Below are 19,991 nucleotides of genomic sequence, written 5' to 3' on the forward strand. Positions count from 1 at the left end.
AAGATTGACTGAACGTTAGCTGTAAATGAACTTACCAGAATTTATTACTTATATAACCTGAGAACTCTATGAAATAACTGTGGAGTAAATGTACATAATGTAAAATAGGATTACTAGAGTTGGATATGTGCCAAAGTCTTATTAGCACCAAATCTTGCTGGAAGTGGGGAACACTGGTAAATGGCTTGGAATTCTAGCGGAACTCCCAAGCCAGGCACCAGCACTTATCCTGTCTCCTTAAGAGCTAGAGTCCAGAGGATCTTGGGCACAGGTGCTCGAGGCCAGCCCAGGCAAGATAGCAAAGCTCCATCTCAAAAACAAAGCAAACATTAAAAACAAATGATGCCCAAAACAAAATGGTAATTTCTTGTTGGAAAAAAAAATCTTAAAAAATAGTGAAAAGTATATAAAAATCATTGTTTCTCTTCCCAAGCATTGCCTTAACTAAGATATCCCTAAAATCCTTTTGGAAAGACAAACTTCTTCCCATTTTACTATGTTTGCCTTTTAGAGGAATGAAGGAGGTGATATCAGGATCATCAGAATGAACTGGGAACATTATCACAATTCCAGACTTTCTACTGAGCTGATATGTTTTAATGAATGTGTGGGATTATTTATGACTATTTCAAATAAACCTTGTACTTGTACCATATGGAGCTGTCCCCTGCCCTTGCTTTTAAGTGGTTCAGCACAGAATCCATCTTTCTACATGTTCGTTCTCCCAAGTACTCCTCATGACGAACAATTCAGAACATCCATCTGATTTTTTGGTAGTTAGTATTTTTAGGTTGAACTGGAAATTATGAAAAAAGAATTAGCTCATCATGAGAGGGCTGTCCTTATTGTGAGCTATATATGGTCCCAACAAGTCAATCTGCAAATAAAATTCCTTACTAATGTTTATGGCTCTACTGTTACCTTGAAAGAAAAATAAAACAGTTGCCATCTAATGCAAATTGTGGACTTAAGAGTTAATCTCAGCTATGGTTCAAATAAGACTTTAAAACTTAAATGTTTTCAATGTGTCTTGAAGAATCTTATTTTTTTCATCTTAAAAAATGAATGTTAAGTGTCAGCTTTGTGCTTATAAACTCTCAGTACATACAAATTTTTGGCTGGACTGGTAGGCAGAGACCGGTGGATTGCAGTTCAGCCCCTGTAAAACGTCGAGATCCTTTTGCATAAGCTGGCTGTGGTGACCCACCCCTACAATCTCAGCTACTTAAGAGGTAGGAGTACCTTAATAACTCAAGGAGCCATGGTACTTATTCCCAAAATAGGAGTCATCTAGCTCTGTTAGATATTTAAAGGACTAGGTGAAGTTCCTGGATCCAAGGACACGGTTTGCACAACTATTAGGCCATCATGTGAAAGTTGAAAGTAATGGTCATCAGTAGTACAGGAGTTCTCGGACACCTGGGGAAATTGCCACTAGTGACAGGAATATGAAACTGGTTAAATTCAGCCAGGTGCTAGTAGCTCACACCCGTAATTCTAGCAGCTCAGGAGGCTGAGAGCTGAGGATTGAGGTTCATGGTCATCCTGGGCAGGAAAGTCCTTGAGACTCTAATATACCACCAAAAAGCCTGAAGTGGAGCTATGGCTCAAGTAGTAGAGTACTAAGCCTTGAGAAAAGCCAGACAGTAACCAGGCCCTGATTTCAAGATCCAGCCCCTTCTACCATCGCCACAAAAACAAGTTGAAACTTAAAACTAGTATGTACTTCATTTTTAATGTTTTTCCTGGACGGTGTTTTGCTTTTTGTACAGAGGTCATTATTAATGAAAAAAAAACATTAAAAATAAATACAAGGGGCTGGGAAGGTGGCTCAGTGGTAGAGCGCTTGCCTTGCATGCATGAGGCCCTGGGTTCGATTCCTCAGCACCACATAAGCAAAAAGAAAAAAGTGGGAAGTGGCGCAGAGGCTCAAGTGGTAGATCGCTAGCCTTGAGCTGAAGAGCTGAGGGACAGCACCCAGGCCCAGAGTTCAGGCCCCACTACTGGACCAAAATAAACAAGTAAACAAATAAATAGATACAAGTGGCTCATGCCTGTAATCCTAGCTACTCAGGAACTTGAGATCTGAGGATTGCCATTCAAAGCCAGCTGGGGCAGGAAAGTCTGAGACTCTTATCTCCAATTAACCCTCAGAAAATCACAAGTGTTGCTGTGGCTCAATGTGGTAGAGCACTAGCCTTTAGTGGAAAAAATTCGGAGGAAGTGCCCAGGCCCTGAGTTCAAGGCCCATGACCGACTAATTAAAAAGTATGGATAGGGGCTGGGAATGTGGGAGTGCTTGCCTTGCATGCATGAGGTCCAGGGTTTGATTCTGCAGCACCACATAAGCAGAAAAAGCCAGAAGTGGCGCTGTGGCTCAAGTGGTAGAGCATTAGCTTTGAACTCAGGCTGAAGAGCTGGGACAGTGCCCAGGCCCGGGGGGGGGGGGGGGGGGGGGGGGTAGGGAAAGGTGTAGATAATTTGGAAGTTAATCAAAGTTTAACACTGGGGGGGGGGGTGCGAGGGTGCAGTATGCTTTTGATTGGTTATTTTGGAAATGGAGCCTAGTGGCCTTTTCTGTTCAGGTTGTCCTCAAATCTTGATTCCAGTTCTCAGTCTCTAAACTACAATTTCAGGCCTGAGCCACGGGCACCCAGCCTCAAGTTTAACATTATATTGGAAGTATTTTATTAATAAGTACATAAACATAATGGAAACATCTACATATTGAAGGTAAAAGTAGAAATTCAGCTTTATGTGGTCATTATGTAGAGAGATATCTGGGAAATAGAATTTGGCTCTGTTGGTGAAGGCATGCCTGTGTTTCTGAGGAATGAAACAAGGGTAAGTTTTAGTTTCAGCCTTAAAAAAATAAATTATTGCTAGAAGAATTCAAATGTACTTCAGGTTTAAGATTTTATTTGCTTTTATATATAATAAATTATTCTATTATACATGAACATTACTTCCTAAAGGCTTGGTTTATAAATTTTATGTTGAAGTATACATTAATAATTATAAGAAAGTTATTTTTTTTAATCTAGAAAAGGCAAAGTGATGTTTAAAGCGTGATGTGTATAGTGCTACCCTGGGATGTAAATTGGATAGATGGTACATTTGTCTTTGACAAAAACCTTGCAGGAGATGGAAGCTGAGCATTAATTTCTCTAGGAGAAAAGTATTTGTCCCAAATTAGCTCAAATTTGCATATGTTGTGCCAAAACATCAATTGCTGTACTGTATCCAGTTCACAGAAAAGTCCTACTGATGTTAAAAATCAGACTCATGGCAGAGGTGTCTTATTGAAATGTAGTTTCCTAGAAGCAGATTGGTCCTATGTGTGAAATGCTGGAGGAAGCTTATTGCTACAGCCCATCCTGGTGATAGCAAACTTTCTGTAGGTCTGGGATTTTTTTTCTGATGAAGAATGCTAGAGATCTTTTTTTTTTAAGTAGCAAACCAAGAGTTCCCATGTGTTCCTTAAAAACAATTAGAATTTTCCCAAATGACATGTCTTAGGATTGGTCAAAGTATATGTAAGATAAATAACTAATTTTTTGAAATCCTACTCTTTCAGAGTTTCTGGTTAATATCAAAACTTAGGAGAAAAAGTAGTTAAAAGTAGTTTCAGCTGAAGGGATAAATCTCATTCTATCAAAGGGATCTCTCAGAAAATACAGAATTTGGGCTGGAGTTGTGGTTCAAGTGACAGAGTACTTGCCTTGTAATTTGTATGATCTCATACAGAAAAAATATAAAAGAAATTGCTTATAATAAAAATTAAAAATCCAAAACATCAAGCTGTTGTTTTCAATGGCATTGTGATGATTAATGTAGATTTGTCTTTGATAAATTTTGCTGTTGTCATTTCAGTATCAACAGATTCTGGAAGATTCAGGTGTAATTGGTATTTCTCCGAGACCATGATTAGTAAATCATCCTAAGAATAACAAGATATTTTAAGAACATGAGAACTAATTTTAAAAAAGTTGTGCTATTAAATTTCTGCTTTTTTCTCCACAGTAATTACTGAGTTCAAGTTTTCACTTAGGTAGGAGGATCCTGTTTTCTTGTACAAGTTACTGGGGCTTGAGCTCAGGGTCTGGATGCTGTCCCTGAGCTTTTGAGACACAGCTCCACTTCTGGCTTTTGGTGGTTTAATTAGAGATAAAAGTCTCATGGACTTTCCTGTCCAAGGTAGCTTTGAACAATGATCTTCAAATCTCAGCTTCCTGACTAGCTAGGATTACAGGCCTGAGCACTGGCATCCAGCTGTTTTGAGATTTTTATTGCTGCATAACACATCAAATGTTAAATGACATTGTTCCAAGAGTAGTGTTGTCATCCTGAATTATGTGGTACAATCGTTGGAGTTAACTAGCAAAAGGACAAGGAAATGGAGTAGGGGCTGAAAGCTATTAGGGGATGTGTGATCTGATAAAGCCCCAAGAAACTAACAATGGTTTGGGAGGCAAATAATGTACTTAGGTAATTTGTGACTGGAGTCTGGCGTGTGAATGGAGTGTCTAGTGTGAATGGAGTGTCTAGGCGAAGGAGTGGGACATAGAATGTTGCTATTATGTGTGCTCCCGTTGGATACATTTCCTTTTTCTGAAGTGAGGTTAATTATTATCTTCTCCCTATTCCACAATGTATCACGGATAGGGTTTGGGCACTTGTCTTGACAGGTCATTGATCTGTGGTTGAAAGGACATAGAGGGTTGGGATGTAGCTCAGTGGCAAAGCCTTTGCCTAGCAAGTACAATGTCTTAGGTTGAATCCCCAGTACCTAAAAAGAAAAAAATACAGCTAAAAAACCCCCAAACAAACAAACAAAAATACCCTTAGCAGGTATTGGTGGCTCACGCCTGTAATCCTAGCTATTCAGGAGGCTGAGATCTGAGGATCATGGTTTCAAACCAGCCTGGGCAGGAAATACCATGAGATTCTATCTGAAATTAATCATTCTACTCAAGTGGTAGAGTGTTATCCTTGAGCAAAAGTTCAGAGACATTGCTCAGGCCCAGAGTTCAAGTCCCAGGACTGGCAATATATATGTATGTGTGTGTGTATATATATATATTTACACACAAACACACACACACACACACACACACACACACACACATATATATATATATATAATCTATATAAAAATTGGCAAAAATATATTTTAGAGTTTGTTACTGTGATGAGGGGTGCTTCCTTGAGAAAACCAGCAAAATATCTGTGACCAAAAGGACAGACTGTGGCTGACTAGGACTGCTCCCAAATACCTGCTCTTCTGTAAGACAAGAGGATTGCATATCCTTGCTATCTGGCTTCCCATGAATACCTGTGAGAGTATACTTCCAAGTCCCATTCATGTAAGACTTGGCCTTCTCAGAAGTGATACATGCTGTATCTCAGTTGAAGTTTTAGATCCATTGTATGGGCTTGTCATTTCTGTTTTCACTCTACAGTGAGTGAGAAAGACCTATATCTCACATGTTCAGAACTGTTCCTTCACCTCGGCCTAAGGATCTGTAAGACTCATGAAGCAAAGTGGCCTAGCTAGTGTGTAACATGAGTAAATAATTATAAGCCCTAAAGTGCTGGAGTTTATTACTACTACAGTATAGTAGTGTGTAATGACAGATACAAATTTTCTGTATCGTTAGTCTTCTGTACCTGGAGGTTCCACATTTGTGGGAGGATTTAACTTATTTGGGATTAGAAATGTAGTAATGTTTACAATGGTTGTATCTCTACTGGTGTAAACTTGTAATTTAAACAACAGTCCAATGTAACTCAGTCTAGTTTGGATCTTAGGTACCACCCAAAGGTCCATGTGGTAAAGGCTTGCTCTCTTCAGAGGCACTATTACAGTTAGGTGATAGAACTGTTAGGAAGTAGGGTTCACCGAGAGGTCTTTAGGTCATTGGGGAGTGTGCACCTGAAGTGGATTGTGGGACCCTGGTCACTTCCTTTCTCCCTGGCCATGGTGATAAGTGGTTTTGCTTTGCTATGCACTCTTGCCATGATATGTTGCCTCAGATTGGCCTAAAATCAATGGGGCCAACTGACTATGGGCTGGAACCTCTGAAATCCCCCTTTTTGTTTATAAATTGATGATCTTCCACAGTTGTTAAAATGGAAAGTGAACTAAATAACCATATGTATTGGATTTACATATATAACTAGGCACTATAAAGTCTTTGGGGATATGGGCACAGATTATTTGCAAATACTGTGTGGCTTTATATACAAGACTTATGCATCCATGGGTTTTGGTATCTTCAGGGGTTCCTGAAAACAAATCTCCAGGGATACTGGAAGACTACTGTATGGTCTATTCCACTGACCTCAGAAACATGAAGGTCACAGAGAGAGGCTGAATTAACACCAGGTAATTCAACTTTCAATTCAATTTTCAGAGGTTTGTCATTCTGATCCTTTACAATTTTTAATTTATAGGCTGGAATCTTCATGTCTGCCTGGATTTCAGTGCTAGAAAGCTCCTCTATAAGAGGTTTGCCTGAAACTTGGTCTTTTGGCAGCAGCAATTGAGGACAGAGATCTGGACTGCTCACAGCGCTGGTTCTTATTTCTCCAAGAGTATTTTCTGTACAGAAAAGAGACAGGAGAGAGCAAATCACAAAATGCTCTGTCTGTGATATAGAAGGATGCACAAGTGTTTCATACGAAATGACAGTATTTGCAAATAACCTTGCCCATTTCCCCATATAATGTATACTGTGTGTATGTGAATATATGTGTATATATATATATGTAGATACATTCATACATGTATTTCTATATACATATATAATATGACTTGGAAAATATGCTTGGCTATGGTTACATAAGTTTGGAAATACTAATCAAAAGAATCCTAAATGAAGCTGGGGATATAGATTAGCAGTAGAACTCTTGCCTAGTAGTGGAGGTCCTAGGTTGGATTCATCCCCCAGCACATCAACAAAACACACAAACCCCATCACCACCACCACCAAAAACTCACAAAATATAAAACGACTTAAAGAATTTGATTGAAAAAAAAAAACATTTATGGAGGATTGGGGGCAGGGCTTCAGTGCTAGTGTACCAATTGGGAATGAGAAAGCTGGGGAAGGGGGGCTGGGAAGGTGGCTCAGTGGTAGAGCGCTTGCCTTGCATGCATGAGGCCCTGGGTTCGATTCCCCAGCAACATGAGCAAAAAGAAAAAAGCCGGAAGTGGCGCTGTGGCTCAGGTGGTAGAGCGCTAGCCTTGAGCTGAAGAGCTGAGGGACAGTGCCCAGGCCCAGAGTTCAGGTCCACTACCGGACCCAAAATAAAAAAGAAAAAGCTGGGGCACATAGGAGGTCCTGAGTTTAAGCACTGGTACCACCAAAAATCAAACTGTTAAAAAAAAGATGGGTATTCTTAACACTTCCGAAAATTGAAATTTTATATTTTTCTTAAGTTTCTTATCTTTTGAGAGAGTTCTAGATTGCAAACTTTACATAGGTTACACAATAATGAAACTGGTTTAATTCTGAACTCATATTCAATAACTTACCCTTCCTCATTTTCTCTCTTAAGTCTGTGAAGTCACTAGTCTTTAGTCTCATCAGATTTTGCTTCATTCTTTGAACGCTTCCTTTCATTTTAAATTTGGTAATATGGTAAGAGTGCGAGAGGGTGATCTCGAATCTTTGCTCGATGCATTCCATGGCCATCCTTATTAACTGATCTTTTTGCACTTGGTCCTCTTCTGCTTCCTGTAGAACTCCAGGGTTGTAGGCAACATTGATGACTGTATAAGCATCTGTGTGTAACCCAGAGAGTGTGAAGTGAGCCCATCTGTTAATGATATTGACAGGTCATATATGAAACCATATTCCTGATGAAGATACAATTCAAAGGCAATGACAGTGGCATTATATACACAAAATTCCAATTAAGGCATGGCTGGTATTTTTACACAGGTTCAAAGCAGCTCATTATTAGAAAAACTGAACAATATTATATTTTTCATGAAGGTAGACCAGTTTGTCATTAACTGTGTTACCACTAAAGAAAATCTTTTACTTGAAATTCAAACCCAACTAAAACCTAATCCATGCTTATTCTAAATAAAATAATAAAAATGTGTTCTCTCCTTTAATTCTTTGTACCTGATGCCTCAGAGATATCTTCTGGTCTGCCAACACTTATAGGTACTGGGTGAGTAGCTGACTGGGGAGCAGGGATCCTTTTCCACTGACACAGGTTGATATAAAGTAGTTTTTCTTTTGGTTTCTGGAAAAGTGAATCATTTTAATAGCTCAAAATTCTAGGTTTTTAGAAAAGTTTTAAGATAATATCTTAAAAGCAACTCTTTTTTTCCATTTCCTGGAATTCGGTTCATAAATACATGATCAGAAGAAAAGCAACTCTCTACCGGATGGGAAAAGGGAGAGTTTTTTTTTTAAATTGTATTTTGACTTGTGGTGCTAGTGATTGAAACTAGAGCCTTACAGATGCTAAGCAGGTGCTCTACTACTGAGCTACATTCTCCAACCCAGAAGAGGCGAATTAGAGATGCTAGATGATTCCAAATATTAAAACCGTGCTTGAGATTCCCCAAGGTTGTTGGCTTATCATCATGAATCTGACTTCTGCCCCTTTCCTCTGGAAAAGACAGGAGAAAGGGTTGCATGTTGTTGTTCTACCAGATATAGCTGACTATTTCACCACTGCATGATCTCTCCAACTCCATGATTCTTTATCAAATCATTATGCCACTTTTCCTTTTCCTTCTACCAGTAAGAAATGACTCATTTTGACATCTTTTTTTCACCCAGTGCTGGGGCTTAAACTCGGCCTGGGCACTGTCCCTGAGCTTCTTTTGCTCAAAGCTAGTACTCTACCACTTGAGCCTCAGCACCACTTCCAGCTTTTTCTGTTTATGTGGTACTAAGGAATGGAACCAGGGCCTCATGCATACAAGGCAAGCACTCTACCACTGAGCCACCTTCCCAGCCCCTTGACAAAATATATTCTTACTAGTTCAACAAATCACAAAACACTGAAATTTCATTTTTTTAACAGAAGCAGTTTCCGCCAAGTTTTCTTGTGTTACAGTAGCAATAGTCGAGGGTCAGATATTCCCCACTTATCCTAGAAGCCCATTCAGTGCCTCCCGATCCCTTAAAGCAATTCTACATACGAGAATCCTGGTCCGTAGACAAAGCTGTGGTTCTGGGCCAGCAGAGAGCTCTTTCCCCTCTTTCAGTTCCTGTTGAATGAAGTTCTTATAACACTCAGGGTCATTTTCAGCTAAATCATCTAGGAGGTTCCAGAATTGAGTAAGCTGGGACAGTAGACCCTTTGAGGATGTCTCCATGATTAGTGGTGAAACAGGCTGCTGTGGAAAGATGTTAATTAGAGGGGGAAAAGTTTATTGATTAGTTTTTTAGGGGAGGAGGAATGGTTGAGGAATTGTGTCTAAAGGATTGGTGTTCCGAACTGCTTTATCTTTATCTTATTGATGATATTCTATAACTAACAACCCGTCTTAAATTACCAAGTTGTCCTCTCAGATGAAGCCTTCACTCTGTTGGAAGCTTCACAAACCCCAAGGGAGCAGAGCAGTGGTTTTTAAAGTCTTCGATTCCTGATGATTATCTTGTTCAAATACCTGGACATTGGGTAGTGGCTGGTAATTTCCAAATCCTGAAACTGCCAGACTTGTGTATGTGGGTGAGAGTCACAGAGGATTTCCTTAATCCTCAGTATTGTTTAGTAGTTTAAGCACATAGATTCGGAGCCAGCATGCCTTGATTCTGATCTTTGCTCTATCTCCAGCTAACAGTGACACAGTGAGCAAGTCATGTATATATGTGCTTCATCTTCAGATGAAAATGAAGATACCTCGTGGGATTATTGGGAGGATCAGGTGATCTAGAGAGGCTGGGACAGTTTGGTAAACATCATTTGTGAGCAATAATCCTGGGGATGACTCTTCTAGCCCCCCATTCCTCTAAAGGAGAGGTGTTCCACACCGTGCACAGAACGAGAGAAAGAGAAGAGGGTTTAGATTCTTCGAATATTCTATCAGGATTAGACTGGACGACAGTCATTACAAAGTCAGGGGACCCACCTCTGCTCCCGGGTCCCACCGCGACTCCTGTTACCCTGGTAACCAGGGCGGGTTCCACGTCTAAACGGGTCCGGAAGGCCGCGGACAGAAAAGTCTCCTTCCATCCCAGTTCCGGAATGTCCTCCCCGATAGCAGGCTTGCTTTGCAGCGGGTCCCGACTCATTTCTCTTCCAGACAAGCTCCTGCTTCCTTTCTGAACGCGCCGGCCTCCAGAGTGTCCAGCGAAACTCTCCCACGGGGAGCCTCCGGGTCTCGCGGTCGGGAGGAAGGTTTTTCCAGGGAGCACAACTTCCGGTCTGGAGCGGAAGTCTCTCCCCCCTTTTTTTTCTGCCGGGCCGCGCGCTTCCTTCCCCCCCACCCCCGCCACGCGAGGCTGCGGCGCACGGTATGGGTGTGTTTGTGTGTGTTTGTGTGGGGAGGGCGTTTGGAGGGACGGTGACCGGGAGCTCTGAGGCCGCCGCGGGGCAGGGATCCCGGTGACCAAGATGGGGGGGTGCTTTTTGTCTTCCATTTGGAAGCCCCATCCCCCCCTTCGGACACCCTAGATACTTCCCAGGGCCCAACGGAAGGCCTTACCCGTCCCAGGCGTCCGTCCCCCCTGTGGGCAGCGAAACCCAACCGCCGGGGCCGCCGCCCCGGCCGGGCGCGCGCGGGGGATGCGCGCGGGGAGTGCGCGCGGCGGCCCGGCCCCCTCGGGCCTCGGTCCGGCGAGAGCGCTGCCCGTCGGGCTGGGCTGGGCCTCGGGTGAGGGCAGAATAACCGGTGGGAAGGCTGCGTTTTCACGAAGGACTCGGGTGAAGCTGCAGAGCTGCCTTTGAGCCCTGACTCCTTGGCTTCCTGGGTCGGAGGAGATCTTGTAATGGAGTGGTTCTTCGTCTCACACTAACAAGATGCCTGATTTCCTCAGGATCGAGGGGTGAGTGAGTGTTGGGGTGCTCGCACAAAGCCCCTGCCAAGCTTCACGTGTGAATATCTTTGTCATCTAGTGTTTTTTGTGTTTTTTTTTTAACTTCTGTACGAAATAAAGAAAAAAAGAAATGCCCCGGCTTGAAAAATTTAGGTCCTTTTGCATTTGATGTTTTCAGGCGTCAGTTTTTGTAACTAGTGACATATGGTTTCTGACACGCGAATCTAGGTATTTGCTTTGTGCACACTGATTTGAGGATTGGAGATTTGATTTCTTATCGGGCTGTGGATGTACACGGTTTATCTGGGATTATGTAGGAGTCATGGCTTTAAGCGGGAGAACTTCTGGTATCCAGGGTTCAACATCTTACGAGTTCAACCCCCGCCCCGCCTACCCCCCCCTGCCCCGCCAACCGAAAACATTTGGGGAAACAAATTGTATCTATAGTAGCCATGTACAGACTTGTCATCATTTAAAAAAAAAATTAAGTCTGCTACCTACTTAAGTAGCATTTGCATTGTATCAGGTATTGTAAATAATGCAGACCTGATTGAAAGGGTATGGGAGGTTGTGTTTTGGTTATATGTGAGGACTTTTTACCATTATAAATGTGAAAGTTGAGCACCCGTGGATTTTGATGTGGGTTTGGGTATGTGTCCCAGCACCAATCTCCTGTGGATACTGAAGGATAGATACTTGCCTCATTAAACACGGAGTTTAAGTAAAATGCTGCTCATGAAAACACTTAGTTTCATGCAATTTTAAGGAGCTTTAGTGTGCCATTATCCCTTTCACCCCTACATTAATTGTGGTCAGGCATTTAAGTGGTGAAAGAAAAACTGTTCTTTAAGATTTTTGTCTCCTAGTTGAGTGATTTTCCTTTACCTTACACTTCTTTATACTATTTAACAGAAAATTAAAAGAAGGAAATAATGAAATGTTCTTTTTAAATTTATTTCAGGTTGAAGAATGTCCCGGGTTCCACTGGGGAAAGTCCTCCTGAGGAATGTCATCCGACACACTGATGCTCACAATAAGGTATGTGTTGTGGGGGAAGGTTGGTGTGTGTGTGTGGGAATACCACCCACTCATCCTTAAACACTTGAGGCTACAGAGTGTGCCCAGTGTTATTGTGACACAGCAAGAGAGAGAGCAAATAGAAATAAATAGGTAATTATGCTTTGTTAATTACTATGGAGTGGAGACAATTACAAAGTACTTTAGAGCTCTGAGGTAACAATAATGAAATCTGCCTTTGGAAGTTAGAAAAGATTTCCAAGAATGAGTGGCAATTGAGGTGCTGATGTTTGAACTGGTTCTTGTACAATGGTTTAAGTTGACCAGATATGAAAGATTATTCTGAACAGAGAGAACATCTTGTACTAATACGTGGCAACAAGAAAGAGCATGAGCTGGTAAGGTAGGTCAGTGGTAGTGTACTTGCTTAGCATGTAAAAGGTTCTGGGTTCAAATCTTATCACTACCAATAAGAAATGAAAGCATTAATCACTTGGGTATGACAGGAAAGAGGGGCTTATAGGAGATAGTGGCAGAAGATAAGGTCTCAGTGGAAAGTTCAGTTATTGTGATACTTGGAGATAGATGTTAACTGAAAATGTAAATGTAGCATAGATTTATCACAGTTGTTTGGGAGAACTTAAAAGCAAAAAATATGTTCTTGTTCTTTTTGCTACTTATAGTTTGATATGTAGAAAATTCTTTAGCCAACAGTATGGTTTGTTTTGTTTTTGACAACCTTAATGTGTAAAGAGATTCAGTCTAGAGAATTTAAAGAGCTGTCTTCAGTAAGCTTTTGTTGTTTGGTTTTTGGCAGTACTAGAATTTGAACTCAGACCACACACTCAGAGTGTGTGCTAGTCAGGAGCTCTACCACCTGAGCAAATCCCAGTTCACTTTTTTTTGTGGGTCCTGGGGCTTGAACTAAGGACCTGGGTGATGTCTCTGAGTTTCTTTTGCTCAAGGCTAGCGCTCTACCACTTGAGCCACAGTGCCACTTGTGGCTTTTTCTTAGTACTTTATTGGAGATAAGAGTTTCACAGACTTTCCTGCCTGGGCTGGCTTTGAACTGCGATCCTCAGATCTCAGCCTCCTGAGCAGCTAGGATTACAGGGACAAGGTACCAGTGCTGGCCCTGATTTACTTTTACTTTAGTTATTTTTCTCTCTCTTCCTCCCTGCTTGCATGCGTGCGCTCTCTGTCTCTGTCTCTCTCTTTCCTTTGTAATACTGGGTATTGAATTTAGGACCTTGCATTTGCTTAACATGCTTTAGTTATCTTTCTAATTGAGTTTTCAGTTCTTGAATAGCCAGGATGACAGATACATGCCACCATGCCCGCCTTTATATTGGTGGAAATGAGGTCTTTGGAACTTACTTTTGCCTGTGCAGGTTTTTAAATACAGTCATCATAATCTCTGTCTCCTGAATGGCTAGGATTAGAAATATGAAGCAGTGCTTACAGCACTAGTTTTGTGGTTTTGTTTTTGTTTTCACTTGAGGGTAAAATCTCGAGTTTTGGCTTCTTGGTAAAATGTACTAGTAATTCTCGCATTAATTTCCTTATAAAATTGTTTAAGGTTCTGTTGTGGTGATGCAGTTAAACTCTTAGACATGTGGGATTATTATTTGTTAATTGTACCATGATTTTAAAATTGGACATGTGATAAATGTGTCTGTTCAGAGTTACCAACTCTTGCTGTAAAATTTGAGATTTATTGTTTAGCCATGTTCTTGAGAACTCAGAATTGACTTTCCAGGTCTCTGATCATAACCCCATGTGCAATACACAACTAGTGCAGACTGTATTTTCAGCTTGTTATTTTTCTGTAATACAAAGTTACTTTAAGTGACATTTTGTTTCTTTTCAAAAAATTAGATTCAGGAGGAATCAGATATGTGGAAAATCAGAGAACTAGAGAAACAGATGGAGGATGCTTACCAAGGGACCAAAAGGAAAATGTTACCCAGCAGTTCAAGGTGAAGCTCAAATCTCTCCAGAACCAAAATAATTCTCAATCTGTTTCAGCGTCATCACTTTTGTTTAGCAACATTTTAATATTTTAAGGATGTATGACTTCAGTTCTGTGAGTCATTAAGCTTTCCCTGTTTGGTAAATCTAGATGGAAGCATAAAGATACAGTGGTGATTGATTTGGAGAGACTATTTACTTGTGATGGGAAATTTGCCATATCTGTCTTGGAATTGTAAATGTTCAAGATTCTTTGAATTCCAGCTGCCTGACAGCTTTTAACTTCAGATTTTCTTCTGGTTACTTAACTGATGAGTCACTACTTTCGTTTGTAACCACTTGTTATTTTAGACTTAGTTTTGGTACTTACTGGAGCTAGAATCTACTCTGGGTCTCGCCCTCTTGCTTGCCTTTTTTAGTCAAGGCTGGCGTTCTGCCACTTGAGCTACACCTCCTCTTCAGCTTTTTGGTAATTAACTGAAGATAAGAGTCTCCTGGATTTGTCTGTTCTGGCTGGTTTTGAATCATGATCTTCAGATCTCAGCTTCCTGAGTAGTTGGGATTACAGGCCTGAGCCACTGGCTTCTGGCTAGGCCTCACTTCTTAAAATTACCCTGACTTATCCATATTCTTAACCACACACACGGGCCTCTGGGGATATTCCAGATCCAAATTACAGTAAAGAGCAACATAGGGGGTCTTCATATAATGTTACTTTTTTTTTTTAAGAGTAAATTTCAGTTGTTTTATTGTCCTCTTCTAATACATGATGTTACATAAAGTAACCCTTAGAAGTTGTGTTTTCATTTCTAGTCGGATGCGGAGTGATGGTTTTGATGAAGAGAGTCAGAGAGACTACTGGAGGCCAAAGAATGAAATTTCTGGAACAGTGGAAGATGATTTTCTTAAGTCTAAATCCTGGAACAAGAAGTTATATAATTATGAAGCTAATATGCCAGACAGGTTTGTGACAAAATTTCCGTGACTTGCATTGATACTTGACTTGAGGCTATGTATTTGCAAAATTAGTTGTTCCTAACAAAACTGAACAGAAGTGTTCATTCATAACAGCATTATTGATAATTCCCCCAAAGTGGAAACCAAATATTAACTGTTAAACAGATAGACAAAATGTGAGGTAATCTTATTTACCAGACTGTTACTTGGCAGTAAAAGACACAAAGTACTGATAATACGCCATAGCATGGGTAAGCCTGTAAACCTTACACAAGGTGAAAGTAGCCAGACATAAAAGCTTTACATCATATGATTCTCTTTCTTCGATGTCCAGAATAAACAAATCTGTAGAGACAGAAAACAGGTTAGTGGTTGCTGTGGGCTAGTGGAGCTGCCTTTTTTTTTGGTTATTGTTTCCAATTCAGATGTCCTTTATTTCCAGGATTTCTACACTTTTTAAAAGAGCAAATTTCTTGTTATGTGAATTACATTTCAATAAGTATTTCAAAATTATTATATAAAAACTTTCCCCAATGTAGACAGCGTTCTGTTAGGCAGTGTATGTAGAAAAGAGCTTCACAGCTAAAGAACAATGTATAAATCCTTTACTGTTTCTTTTTGTATGTTGGTTCTGGGCTTGACCTCAAGGTCTGTGTACTGTTCCTTAGCTTTTTCACTCAAGATTGGTGTTTTACCACTAGAGCCACAGCTTTGCTTCTATCCTTTAGCATTTCTTGAAGAATACAGAAAATGCTTTTACAAGAGGACAAAGATAGAGGTGAGGCTCAAGAGATAGGGTGCTTATGTACCCAAATCAAGGCCCTGAGTTCAATCGTTAGTACTTCCCTACTACATACATACGTGTAAATGAACAGAGGAATCCTTTGTGTGATATATAGTGCAGAAAATGTAGCTGTTTGTGTCTCTACTATATCTATTTTCTTGGTTCTGTGTATGTCTCTTGGTTCTATACATACACTTTAATAGTTTTATTTCTTTTTTAATTTGTGCATTGCTTTAACAAATGTGATGTGTCATCTTACAGATGGGGTCACAGTGGATATAAAGAGTTATACCCTGAAGAGTTTGAAACAGACAGGTAAGATAATTACTAAAAGTAAGACTAGTACATAGTCTGTACTAGAAATTGAGTTCTTTTTACAAGCCTTACCACTGAAAATTCATGTAGAACCTGGTATGCTGGTATATACTTACAGTCGCAGTACTTGGGAGGCTGAGGCAAGAGGATTGCTTGAGCCTAGTAGTTTGAGGCCACCTGGACAACATAGGGAGACCTTATATTTCCCCTCCTCCAAATATGATTTAGTTAGGAGGTGATCCCTTCTAGGCTTTTCCATTATTGATGGATGGAATGTCTGCCAGCCGTTTGGTTTCTATATATAGTGGTCCCCCACTATCTGTGGAGATATGTTCCAAGACTCTCATTGGATACTTGAACCCTCAGATATTACTGAACCTTTTATATTTTGTGTTTTCCTGTTGATACATAGCTATGATAAACTTACATCTGTTTAATTCAGATGGCTTTCTTAGCTATATCTGAGTTGTCAGCATTACTTTTGTGTTGCTTTGGGCCTTAGTTACTAAGTACATTGTTGCCTGATATATGCACTGTTTTACTGTGGCAGTGAATTGATAACCCAGATAGCTAATAAATTACTGAGAGGTAGCTGGGTGAAAGGTAGCTGTCCCAAGTGGGACTGAAAAGTTTTGTCATATTACTCAGAATGACATGCTGCTGAAAACTTTTTAAAATTGTTTATTTCTGGAATTTTCCATGTATTATTTTTGAACTATGATCAGCCACAAGTAACTGGTACTGCAGAAAATGAAAGTGGGTAAGGGCGTACTAGGTTAGGGTCATATAGTCAGTTACTGTACCTCAGGATCTTTATCTGCCTTTTTTTTTTGGCGGGGGGGTCGGTCATGGGGCTTGGGCTTGGACTCTAGACCTGAGCACTGTCCCCAGTTCTTCAGCTCAAGGCTAGCGCTCTACCACTTGAGCCACAGTGCCACTTTTGGTTTTCTAGTGGTTTATTGGTTTATTGGAGATGAGTTTCAAGGACTTTTTTTTTTTGTCGGTCGTGGGGCTTGAACTCTGGGCCTGGGCGCTGTCCCTCAGCTCTTCAGCTCAAGGCGAGCGCTCTACCACTTGAGCTACAGCGCCACTTCCGGTTTTCTAGTGGTTTATTGGAGATAGGAGTCTCACGGTCTTTCCTGCCCGGGCTGGCTTTGAACCTTGATCCTCAGATCTCAGCTTCCTGAGTAGCTAGGATTACTGGCATGGGCCACCGGTGCCTGGCTTTTACCTACATTTTTTAATCACTGATTTTATGTTTTTAAAATTTTTATTTATTTTTGCCAGGTTTGGGGCTTAATCTCAGGGCCTGAGCCATGTATATCCCTGTTTTTTGTTTTGTTTTTCTTAGTGCTCTACCTCTTGAGCCACAGCTTCCTTCCTTCATCTTCATTTTAAAGATGAGAAAACTAAAACTCAAGAGTATCAAAGTTGGTTAGTTTCAAAATTGTATGTCAAAAGTTCTGAATTAAAATTCAGGTGTTATTCTAGACTTCCTGTCTAGAGTACAGAATATTAAAATAAAAACATACTTTTTATTTTCTACGTAAGTTTATCTGTACTTTTTTATTGGTAGTGATCACCAAGATATTACCAATGGGAAAAAAACATCTCCCCAGGTCAGATCATCTGCCCATGAATCCCGCAAACATAAGAAGTCAAAGAAATCTCACAAAAAGAAGCAGAAAAAAAAGTCACACAAGAAACAGAAGAAAAGCAAAAAGGAAGCCACAGATATAACAGCAAATTCCTCAAGTGAGTTCTCAGAAGAAACTGGGCCTTCTTGTAACAAGAAAAGGAAGCAGCCACACAAGCGCAAGAAAAAGTCCAGGAAAAAGTCTCTCAAAAAACCTGCTTTATTAGTAGAGGCAGAAAGTGACACCTCTCAGTCAGATGATTCAGCATCCAGCAGTTCTGAGGAAAGCCAAGACGGAGGCACTGAGAAAACCAAAAGGAAAAAGACAGACACAGATGTCCATGTCCCTGTAGCGAACAGTGAAATACACGGGAGGACAAATAAACGCACCAATTGGAAAGTGGCGACAGATGAAAGGTCTGCTGAGAGCTCAGAGGATGACTAGACAGGAAAGAAACATTCTTGCTTCCCATTTGATTCTGGGTATTTATAACTCTTACTCCGTGGAGTTGTGCCAGTGACTCTTTCAGCACAGGGGTCTGAGGTCAGAGGTGTCTTGTGCCATCTATGTTTTGCCAGACTTAAACTTGATCCCCTTTTCTTGTCTGTGGGGAATCTGGTATTTTGTTATGAAGGTTTCTTGAAGATTATTTTTTTGCAATTAATCACATTTAGGGTAAAGTGACCTATGTAGCAAATTAAAGGACCCAGGAAACTGAATGCAGTAAAGACCTGGGTACACCGGTTGAAATGAGTTTGGGGACATCAAGGACTGGGATGAAGAAGGGGATTGAAGGATTGTGGTATGTAGGATGGCTTGACAAGAGAACACTTCTTTGTTCATATAGCAGGTGTACTATCGACTTGTCCTCAATCTTGGTGCTTTGAGCCTTCTGTATTTTGACCCCACAGGTGTGGTCTAGTTTACTTAAACGAGGAAATGGGCATAAGAATAAACCTTTACCCTCCTTGGTAACATCCACACAACTGTTAGAAGGAACTACCGTTTTTTCAAATTTCCCTGCTGGACAGGGTAGTTATTAGTATACCCCTAACACATGCTAATTGGATAGTAAATGGTTTTCTAGTTTCATTGCTATAGTCTAAATGCCCTTGCATTTGAAATTTGTCCTTCAATTCAAATGGGGAAAAATTAGGAATTGGTCTTGCTATCTTAATGATGCTCTGAAATGGATTCAGGGCAGCAATAGCCATCTATCTAAACATTGTCTTCCTGGTTCCCCTCTCCCCCCGGGCTGTGTTGAGGATTGAGCCCAGGTTCTTGCGCATGCTAGGCAAGTGCTTTACCACTGAGCTACAATCCCTAGCTCTGTTGTCTTGTTGTCTTCCTTGTTCATTTCTAATTCTATTAATGAATTTTAGATTTTCCCTGAAACTTAAGTTGAATCAGTTCCAAAATGAAACAGGCTTCTCAGGGACATAACCCGTTTCTTTCCCGTCTTGCCTTTGGGTTAAAAGCACCAAGCAGAGACCACATTATTTCCCTTTGCTGTACTGTGATTCCTGTATTCACAAGAAACCAAAATATCACTGAAAAAAAGGCTGGCAGAACATAAGTGAATTTCTCATTATTGGAGGAAAGATCAAGTGATGCATTGTCAGTTTTCACCTGGCTGTTACTTTATCAGCCGGGTTAAGAAGCATGACTTTTGGTATTGGCTCTGCCACTCAGTTATGAGTTCTGGAGCAGGTTAAGTTAAAAATCTCCCTCGCCTTATTTTCCATATGTGTAACACAAATACTTCATGGAAAGGTGACAGTCTGAGACACCAGCAATAGAATACAACTATGATGACATTCCATGAAGTGATTGCTATTTTATAATTTTAACTACTAAATTTGTCTTTATCAAACAGATTTCTAATAAAGTGCTTGGTCTTAAAATACTTTGTTGGCCATAGGTGCTCAATCCCTTGACTATGAATAGGTGCTGCCTTTTGGGGATTTTGAAATATTAGCTTGAGACCTCAATTGTCCTTGGTAAAAGTGGAGGCATAGTGAGGGAGGAAGAGGGAGCAAGTTGGAAGTAGTTTTAAGCCCCCAGCCTCGTTTGGTACAACTCTTAATAGCACCTATTCCAAGCACAGATTCAAGAAAATGGGCCAGCAGAATATGGCAACTCAAAGAAGTTGGCTCTGTTTGGGTCTGAACCTATCCATCTTCCTACACTAGCATTTTTTTTCTCAAAGAATACACTTTTTCTTTTTCCTCCTAATGTTTCTTTCCTTGGTCATGTATAAGCAATAAAGTTGTTTTCTGTTCTTCACTTTTCTCAACC

At 40.5% G+C, this 19,991-nt stretch overlaps 2 protein-coding genes across 5 annotated transcripts; one reads left to right on the forward strand and one right to left on the reverse strand.

The window, feature by feature from the left end:
• Nucleotides 1-3,717: 3,717 nt before the first annotated feature.
• Nucleotides 3,718-9,365, reverse strand: Pih1d2 (PIH1 domain containing 2). Its single transcript, XM_013009577.1, has 5 exons — nucleotides 9,173-9,365; nucleotides 8,139-8,262; nucleotides 7,541-7,789; nucleotides 6,345-6,604; nucleotides 3,718-3,940 (listed from the first exon to the last, which is right to left on the reverse strand). Exons 1-5 carry the CDS (start codon nucleotides 9,347-9,349, stop codon nucleotides 3,797-3,799), a joined length of 954 nt encoding a protein of 317 aa, XP_012865031.1. The 5' UTR covers nucleotides 9,350-9,365; the 3' UTR covers nucleotides 3,718-3,796.
• A 1,077-nt stretch (nucleotides 9,366-10,442) lies between these two features.
• On the forward strand, nucleotides 10,443-19,979 carry LOC105980778 (chromosome unknown open reading frame, human C11orf57). Of its 4 annotated transcripts, none has more exons than XM_013009691.1 (7): nucleotides 10,470-10,490; nucleotides 11,013-11,021; nucleotides 11,974-12,050; nucleotides 13,908-14,008; nucleotides 14,796-14,963; nucleotides 16,003-16,056; nucleotides 17,633-19,979. In XM_013009691.1, the coding sequence occupies exons 3-7, from the start codon at nucleotides 11,982-11,984 to the stop codon at nucleotides 18,135-18,137; spliced, it is 897 nt and encodes a 298-aa protein (XP_012865145.1). In that variant the 5' UTR covers nucleotides 10,470-10,490; nucleotides 11,013-11,021; nucleotides 11,974-11,981; the 3' UTR covers nucleotides 18,138-19,979. The 4 variants fall into 4 exon arrangements, with proteins under 4 accessions (XP_012865144.1, XP_012865145.1, XP_012865143.1 ...); XM_013009689.1 differs by having other exon boundaries at nucleotides 10,475-10,490; nucleotides 10,893-11,021; XM_013009690.1 differs by lacking the exon at nucleotides 11,013-11,021 and having other exon boundaries at nucleotides 10,443-10,490.
• Nucleotides 19,980-19,991: the final 12 nt, after the last annotated feature.

The sequence above is a fragment of the Dipodomys ordii genome, unplaced genomic scaffold, assembly GCF_000151885.1.
Source record: "Dipodomys ordii isolate 6190 unplaced genomic scaffold, Dord_2.0 Scaffold10, whole genome shotgun sequence".
Lineage (NCBI taxonomy): Eukaryota > Metazoa > Chordata > Mammalia > Rodentia > Heteromyidae > Dipodomys > Dipodomys ordii.

Bases quoted from the DNA above. Each gene is read 5' to 3' on its own strand.
- Pih1d2 (XM_013009577.1), bottom strand. From the start codon at position 9,349: ATGGAGACATCCTCAAAGGGTCTACTGTCCCAGCTTACTCAATTCTGG. The intron at 7,790-8,138 runs GTACAAAGAATT...GGTTACACACAG, and splicing joins AGATATCTCTGAGGCATCAG to ATGCTTATACAGTCATCAAT. The intron at 6,605-7,540 runs GTAAGTTATTGA...TTTTCTGTACAG, and splicing joins AAGAGAGAAAATGAGGAAGG to AAAATACTCTTGGAGAAATA.
- LOC105980778 (XM_013009690.1), top strand. From the start codon at position 11,982: ATGTCCCGGGTTCCACTGGGGAAAGTCCTCCTGAGGAATGTCATCCGA. The intron at 14,009-14,795 runs GTGAAGCTCAAA...AACCCTTAGAAG, and splicing joins ATGTTACCCAGCAGTTCAAG to TTGTGTTTTCATTTCTAGTC. The intron at 14,964-16,002 runs GTTTGTGACAAA...GTCATCTTACAG, and splicing joins GAAGCTAATATGCCAGACAG to ATGGGGTCACAGTGGATATA.